This window comes from Mustelus asterias, chromosome 14 (assembly GCF_964213995.1).
Source record: "Mustelus asterias chromosome 14, sMusAst1.hap1.1, whole genome shotgun sequence".
Lineage (NCBI taxonomy): Eukaryota > Metazoa > Chordata > Chondrichthyes > Carcharhiniformes > Triakidae > Mustelus > Mustelus asterias.
The window spans coordinates 37,673,967-37,682,688 of record NC_135814.1 but is presented as its reverse complement, the minus strand read 5'-3'; the positions used below and the strand labels follow the sequence as shown (position 1 = coordinate 37,682,688).

The 8,722-nt window shown below is 44.4% G+C and overlaps 1 protein-coding gene across 1 annotated transcript in view; it reads left to right on the top strand.

The window, feature by feature from the left end:
* The first annotated feature begins 251 nt into the window (after positions 1-251).
* Positions 252-8,722, top strand: part of cep70 (centrosomal protein 70) — a 50,312-nt gene continuing 41,841 nt past the window's right edge. The window contains exons 1-3 of the mRNA XM_078228180.1: positions 252-361; positions 5,630-5,764; positions 6,053-6,078. Of these exons, the coding sequence (XP_078084306.1) occupies positions 5,734-5,764; positions 6,053-6,078 (57 nt within the window). The 5' untranslated portion in view covers positions 252-361; positions 5,630-5,733. The remainder of the gene's footprint in view (positions 362-5,629; positions 5,765-6,052; positions 6,079-8,722) is intronic.

Genomic DNA, 8,722 nt, shown 5'->3' with positions numbered 1-8,722 from the left:
TGGTCGGCCAGTCAAGGTTGGGCCTCTAGCAACGGGAAAGGGGGGGGGAGAGGATGGTGAAGGTGACGAGATAAAATGATAACCGTTAAAGGCACTGAGCATGAATACGTATGCTCACTAAATTATAAAATCAGTCAACGTAGTGATAGGCTTATTGTAGATGTTCACTTTTAAAGTTTGGTTTGACGAATGGTTTTGAGTGGCTGCTTCTTCCCTACTGTTACCTTGTGGTATGATCCGCACCCCCCCCCCCCCCCCCGGCCTGGGCGGCGGTGGGTCCGGGACCGTTGGCCAGTGGGGGCGGGGCGGACTGAGGGAAGGCACCGCTCATTTAGGGGTCAACAGGACCGGCCTTGGCACGGTAGGTGCAGTAAGATGGAAGACAAGGTGGTTGTTAAAGTGACCCATACTATCCTACTGAACTTTCAGCCTTTCCTCCCCCTCCACCCATGCCCCCCAAATTAACTTTGGAAAACGAATATGGCGCACTAATAGGAATTAGAATACAATTAAAAAGATTGACATGATATTGATTGTACATTCTTATTGTTCTAGACTTTTCTCGAGGTAAGTTTAAAGTTTATTTATTAGTGTCACAATGCATGCTGCAATGAAATAACTGAAAATCCCCTAGTAGCCACGCTCTGGCACCTGTTCGGGTACACTGAGGGAGAATTTAGTATGGCCAATGCACCTAACCAGCACGTCTTTCAGACTGTGGGAGGTAACCCATGAAGACATGGGGAGAAAGTGCCGACTGCGCAAAGTGATCTAAACTGGGAATCAAACCTGAGTCTCTGGTACGTGAGGCAGCAGTGCTAGCCACTGTGCCATCCCAAGATAGGTACTTGAGGAAATGCATACCATAATGTGCAAAATGGCCCACGTGATGTCTTGCTGCAACAGTTAGTTGATGATTTTTCTGCAGAATTTACACAATATATTTTCACTTTTATGTTCTTCCTACCAAAATATATCTCACCTCTTCACAGCTTACACTAATTCCAGGTTTTGTTTCATCCATAAATTTTGAAATTGTCCCATACATACCAAGATCTAGATCATTAATACATATCAGAAAAACAAGAATCTGAATAATGGTACTTGGGGAATACCACTGCAAACCTTTCTCCAGCCCGAAAAATATCCATTGACCATTACTCTCCTTTTATTCAGCCAATTTTGTATCCATGTTGGTGCTGTCCCTTTTATTCCATTCACTATGTTTTCTCAAAGTCTGCTGTGTGGCACTTAATCGAATGCCTTCTGAAAGCCCATGTGCACCACATCATTAGTTTCAACCTGATCATGGATAAGGATAGATCTGGTCCTCGGGTTGAAGTTCTGAACTGGAAAAAGGCCAAATTTGATGAAATGTGAAGGGACCTGGGAAGTGTGGATTGGCACAGGCTGTTCTCTGGTAAGGATATAAATGGAAAGTGGGAGGCCTTCAAAGGAGAAATTTTGAGAGTGCAGAGTTTGTATGTTCCTGTCAGGATTAAAGGCAAAGTAAATAGGAATAAGGAACCTTGGTTCTCGAGGGAGATTGTAACACTGATTAAGAGGAAGAGAGAGTTGTATGAAATGTACAGGCAGCAAGGAGTAGATCAGATGCTCGAGGAGTATAAAAAGTGCAAGAAGCTACTTAAGAGGGAAATCAGGAGGGCTAAAAGAAGACATGAGGTTGCTTTGGCAGACAGAGTGAAGGAAAATCCAAAGAGCTTCTATAGGTATGTTAGGAGCAAAAGGATAGTGAGGGATAAAATTGGTCCTCTTGAAGACCAGAGTGGTAGACTGTGTATGGAACCAAAAGAGATGGGGGAGATACTAAATGATTTTTTTGCATCCGTATTTACTGAGGAAACGGGCATGGAGTCTACGGAAATAGGGCAAACAAGGTAGGGAGGTCATCGAACCTTTACAGATTAAAGGGGAGGAGGTGCTCGCTGTCTTGAGGCAAATCTGAGTGGATAAATCCCCAGGACCGGACAGGGTATTCCCACAGACCTTGAGGGAAGCTGGTGTTGAACTTGCAGGGGCCCTGGCAGACATATTTAAAATGTCAGTACTCACGGGGGAGGTGCCAGATGATTGGAGCATGGCTCATGTTGTTCCGTTGTTTGAAAAAGGTTCCAAAAGAAATCCGGGAAATTATAGGCCAGTAAGTTTGACGTCGGTGGTGGGCAAGTTATTGGAAGGTGTGATAAGGGATAGGATCTACAAATATTTGGATAGACAGGGACTTATTAGGGAGAGTCAACATGGCTTTGTGCGTGGTAGGTCATGTTTGACCAATCTCAGAGTTTTTGGAGGAGGTTACCAGGAAAGTGGATGAAGGGAAGGCGGTGGATGTTGTCTACCTGGATTTCAGCAAGGCCTTTGACAAGGTCCCTCATGGGAGGTTAGTTAGGAAGGTTCAGTCGCTAGGTATACATGGGGAGGTAGTAAATTGGATTAGACACTGGCTCAATGGAAGAATGATGTGGAGATGCCGACGTTGGACTGGGGTGAACACGGTAAGAAGTCTCACAACACCAGGTTAAAGTCCAACAGGTTTATTTGGTAGCAAATACCATAAGCTTTCGGAGCACTGCTCCTTCGTCAGATGGAGTGGAAACGTGCTCTCAAACAGTGCAAACAGACAAAATCAAGTTGCAGAATACTGATTAGAATGCGAATCCTACAGCCAGCCAGGTCTTAAAGCTGTAGGATTCGCATTCTAATCAGTATTCTGCAACTTGATTTTGTCTGTTTGCACTGTTTGAGAGCACGTTTCCACTCCATCTGACGAAGGAGCAGTGCTCCGAAAGCTTATGGTATTTGCTACCAAATAAACCTGTTGGACTTTAACCTGGTGTTGTGAGACTTCTTATCAATGGAAGAAGCCAGAGAGTGGTTGTGGAGGATTGCTTCTCTGAGTGTGGAGGCCTGTGACTAGTGGTGTGCCGCAGGGATCGGTGTTGGGTCCATTGTTGTTTGTCATCTATATCAATGATCTGGATGATAATGTGGTAAATTGGATCAGCAAGTTTGCTGATGATACAAAGATTGGAGGTGTAGTGGACAGTGAGGAAGGTTTTCAAAGCTTGCAGAGGGATTTGGACCAGCTAGAAAAATGGGCTGAAAAATGGCAAATGGAATTTAACGCAGACAAGTGTGAGATATTGCACTTTGGAAGGACAAACCAAAGAACGTACAGGGTAAATGGTAGGATTCTGAAGAGTGCAGTTGAACAGAGGGATCTGGGAATACAGGTACAGAATTCCCTAAAAGTGACGTCACAGGTGGTTAGGGTTGTAAAGGATGCCTTTGGTACATTGGCCTTTATAAATCGGAGTATCGAGTATAAAAGTTGGAGTGTTATCGTATGGTTATGTAAGGCATTGGTGAGGCCGAATTTAGAGTATTGTGTACAGTTTTGGTCACCTAGTTACAGGAAGGATGTAAATAAGGTTGAAAGAGTGCAGAGAAGGTTCACAAGGATGTTGTTGGGACTTGAGAAGATGAGTTACAGAGAGAGATTGAATAGGTTGGGACTTTATTCCCTGGAGCGTAGAAGAATGAAGGGAGATTTGATAAGAGGTGTACAAGATTTTGATCGGTATAGATAGAGTGAATGCAAGCAGGCTTTTTCCGCTGAGGCTAGGGGAGAAAAAAACCAGAGGGCATGGGTTAAGGGTGAAAGTAGAAAAGTTTAAAGGGAATATTAGGGGGGGGCTTCTTCACGCAGAGAGTGGTGGGAGTGTGGAATGAGCTACTGGATAAAGTGGTAAATGCCACTTTAACATTTAAGAAAAACTTGGACGGGTTCATGGATCAGAGGGGTGTGGAGGGATATGGTCCAAGTGCAGGTCAGTGGGACTAGGCAAAAAGTGGTTCGGCACAGACAAGAAGGGCCAAAAGGCCTGTTTCTGAGCTGTAATTTTCTATCGTTCTATGGTTCTAAGAGCATTATCCTCATGGCTCCTTTCTGTCACCTCAAAAAACTCCAGCAAGTTAGTTAAACATGATTTCCCCTTCGAAATCCAGGCTGGCTCTTTCCAATGAACCCACGTTTTTCCATGTGATTATCAATTCTAGAATACTTGTTTCTAGCTTGCCCACCACTGATGTTAAATGGACTGACCTGTATTGGTGGGGCTATCCTTGCAACCTTTTTTTGAGCATCCATTGTGTCTGTGTGTGTTATGTCACATTTAGTGACTAATTCTCCATCTATTATAGCTCCTGTTCTAGACATGAGGCATTTCTCCAGTTCTCTGGCACCTCTCCTGAATCTAGCGAAGACTGGAATATTATGGCCAGCGCCCCCGCGATTTCCATTCTCACTTCCTTCAATATCTTTGGATGCATCTCGTCCAATCCCAGTTCCTTGTCAACTTTCAGTACTGACGGTCCAGTCACCACTTCCTCCTTATCAATTTTGAACTCTTCGAGGGACAGAGTTTCCTCCTCTGTCACCATTTCCTCGGTAAAGACGGATGCAAAGTATTCATTTAATACCTCAACCATGCCCCCAGTCTACATGTGTAAATTCCTTTTTAGGTCCCTAATTGCCCTACTCCTTTTACAACCCTTTATTTATATACCTTTGGAAGTCTTTGGGATTCCCCATGTTGGCAGTCAGGCTTTGCAGATAAACATTTCCTATTGGAAAATACTGCTTTTAACTACGTGTCTTTTCAGTATACTTGTGACCTCTGACAACATCCAGCTCAACATCCAATATCTTCTGAAATTCCTCCACCACTTCTCCCTATTTTGTGTCTGCTTTGGCACACAACCTGTCTGTCATCCAATCCACAACAAGCAGAAATTTCCTGCTACTAAATATTGGAAGAGTGAAACTAGTCTTTGGTCCGCACCACAAACTCTGTTGACCTTCTCACTGTCACTGTCTAAGGCTGAACCAGAGCATTTGAACCTGGTGTTCTGCCCGAGTCTGGGAAGAGCTCCTGACCACCCATTTGCTCCATCATCAAGTCCACCTACTTCCATTTCTAAAATTGACTGTCATTGCCTCAGCCTCAGCCTCAGTTCACCTGCTGCTGAAACAGTCATTTGTGGTGTTTCTACCTTTAGGCTATCCTAGTGTTTTCCTGGCTGCCCAATTTCCAATCTCCAATATCTTGAATTTACCGTGGTTGCCCAATTTCTATTCACATCAAGTTCCCTTTCTCTGATTGCTCCTTTGTTTACTGCCCTACACTGTGTCCTAGTGCGGCAAATTCTTAAAATTTTGATCCTTGTTTTTGAATATGTACATGGTCTCACTCCTTCCAATCTCTGTAACCTAGAACCTTGCAAAATCTCTGCACTCCTCTGATTCTAGTCTCTTACACATCCCTGTTTCAATTGCTGACAGTTGTGCCATCAGCTGCTGAGGCATTAAATTCAGGAATTTCCTTCCTAAACGTTTCCACCTCTGACTGCACTCTCCTTGAGCAGCTCCTTAAAACCTACCTCCTGTTCTAGTATCTTGTGGCCCAGTGTCAAATGGTGTATGATAACTCTTTTGAAATGCCATAGCGGATTTTATTATTTTAAATATGCTGTGTAGGTGCAAGTTGTTGCCACTCCTGACTACAAAGGTGATCTTTATTCTTAATTAATTGTATTTTTTCCTTAGCCAGAACAGGAGGACAAAAAGACTCCAGTGATTGTTAGTCACGAATCCTTTCTGTGGCAGATAAAAGAACAAACCTCCTACACCCTCAAAGCAATGACAATGAGATGAGCTGCACCTGTAGACACTTGACCTTGGGTACATTTTTAGCTCATCAAGCATCTTTTTAAAACTGTGTATTTTCTCCAAACCGTAATGTTTTATTTTAGAGGACAAGTTGGTGAGTGTAGGCTAATACATGCATAGAACATTCAATTGCATAAAAATTGTACAGTTAAGTAACAGACATTGTGCATCAATTTGAGAGATGTAATTTTATCCTATTGTGAATGTTACGGCTAAAATTAATTCCTAACTCTATGTTTGAAGGAGGTGGGAAGATTTGAGTTATATTTTGCACATGTAACATTTTGTTTCTTATTACAGGAGTGGGTAAAGATAATTTTCAACAGGTAAGTGCTGTTTAAATATTAGTGATTAGATTGGTTTTGAGTACAGATGGTTAAAAAATCCTTATATTTCAATTTGTTATTCTCTTGTTAATTTTACATATATACGGATTAGAAGCAAGAGTAGGCAGTTCAATTCCTCGAGCCTTCATCACCATTCAGTAAGATCATAACTGGCCTCAACTTCACTTTCTCTCCTTCCCCCTATACATTTTGACTCCCTTGTTTTTAATTCAGATGTAAATATTGCACGTGAAGGCTTGACTGTTAGACAATTTAGTAGAAACTGGAGTTTGAAGCAACCACTCTTATTTGTTTATGTAGCTCATCTATTCACTGTCCTTAGCCTGTTGGCCTTTGCTAGTGTAAACCTAAATAGCTTTAGTTTGTTGCTGTTCCCTGTCCTATGAGCGGGACAGACCAACTAGATGTGGTATCCAATGGTATAGAGTCAAGAGTGAATGATCCTGAGAGTCTTCAACAATGGGTCCAAACCCCCTGAAGTCTTATGACATCAGGTCAAACATGGGCAAGGAAATTTGCTGATTACCACCCTCTTCTAGCTTAGAATATAGAAAAACTACAGCACAAACAGGCCCTTTGGCCCACAAGTTGTGCCGAACACATCCCTACCTTCTAGACCTACCTATAACCCTCCATCCTATTAAGCTCCATGTACTCATCTAGGAGTCTCTTAAAAGACCCTATTGAGTTCGCCTCCACCACCCCTGACGGCAGCCGATTCCACTCGCCTGCCACCCTCTGTGTGAAAAACTTACCCCTAACATCTCCCCTGTACCTACCCCCCAGCACCTTAAACCTGTGTCCTCTCGTAGCAGACATTTCCACCCTGGGAAAAAGCCTCTGAGAGTCCACCCGATCTATGCCTCTCAACATCTTATATACCTCTATTAGGTCTCCTCTCATCCTAAGTCTCTCCAAGGAGAAAAGACCGAGCTCCCTCAGCCTATCCTCATAAGGCATGCCACTCAATCCAGGCAACATCCTTGTAAATCTCCTCTGCACCCTTTCAATCTTTTCCACATCCTTCCTATAGTGAGGCGACCAGAACTGAGCACAGTACTCCAAGTGGGGTCTGACGAGGGTCTTATATAGCTGCATCATTATTCCCGGACTCCGAAACTCAATCTCTCGATTGATAAAGGCCAGCACACCATACGCCTTCTTAACCACCTCCTCCACCTGCAGGGCTGATTTTAGAGTCCTAAGGACCCGGACCCCAAGGTCCTTCTGATCCTCTGCAGTACTAAGAGTCTTTCCCTTTATATTGCACTCCTTCATCCCATTTGACCTACCAAAATGGACCACGACGCATTTATCTGGGTTGAAGTCCATCTGCCACTTGTCTGCCCAGTCTTGCATCCTATTTATGTCCCTCTAACTTCTGACATCCCTCCAGACTATCCACAACCCCACCAACCTTCGTGTCGTCGGCAAACTTACCAACCCATCCCTCCGCTTCCTCATCCAGGTCATTTATGAAAATGACAAACAGCAAGGGTCCCAGAACAGATTCCTGGGGCACACCACTGGTGACTGACCGACCTCCATTTAGAAAAAGACCCATCTGTACCCACTCTCTGCCTCCTTTGGGCAAGCCAGTTCTGGATCCACCGGGCAGCAGCCCCTTGGATCCCATGCCCTCTCACTTTTTCTAGAAGCCTTGCATGGGGGACCTTATCGAACGCCTTGCTAAAATCCATTTAAACCACATCTACCGCCTTCCCTTCGTCAATGTGTTTAGTCACATTTTCGAAGAACTCCACCAGGCTCGTAAGGCACGATCTGCCCTTGACAAAGCCATGCTGAGTATTCGTGAGCATACTAAACCTCTCTAAATGCTCATATATCCTGTCCCTCAGGATCTTCTCCATCAGTTTACCAACCACTGAGGTTAGACTCACCGATCGGTAATTACCTGGGCTTTCCCTATTCCCCTTCTTGAAAATAGGAACCACATCCGCAATCCTCCGGCACCTCTCCCGTCTCCATCGACGACGCAAAGATCATCGCCAGAGGCTCTGGAATCTCTTCCCTCGCCTCCCACAGTAACCTGGGGTACATCCCATCCGGACCCGGCGACTTATCTATCTTGATGCCATTCAAAGATTCCAGCACAACCTCTTTCTTAAAGTCCACATACTCAATCCTTCCAGTCCACCGCACGCCCGCAGTACATCCACCCAGGTCCTTCTCCTCTGTGAAAACCGAGGCAAAATACTCATTGAGCACCTCTGCCATTTCTACTGGTTCCGTACAGACTTTCCCGCCTTCACCTTTTATAGGCCCTATTCCGTCACGTCTTATCCTTTTACGCTTCACATATTTATAAAACGCCTTAGGGTTCTCCTTAATCCTACCTGCCAGGGCCTTCTCGTGACCCCTTCTGGCTCTCCTAATTTCCTTCTTTAGTCCCTTCCTACAAGCCGTATACTCTTCTAAATCCCTATCTTCGCCAAGCTCTCTGAGCCTTTTGTACGCTTTCCTTTTCTTCTCGACTAGGTCCCGCACAGCTTTCGTGCACCACGGTTCCTTTAACCGACCAACACCTCCCTGTCTGCTCGGAACGTTGTCCTGTAGAACTCTAGACAGACATTCCTTGAAAAACTGCCCCCTTTCTTCAGTA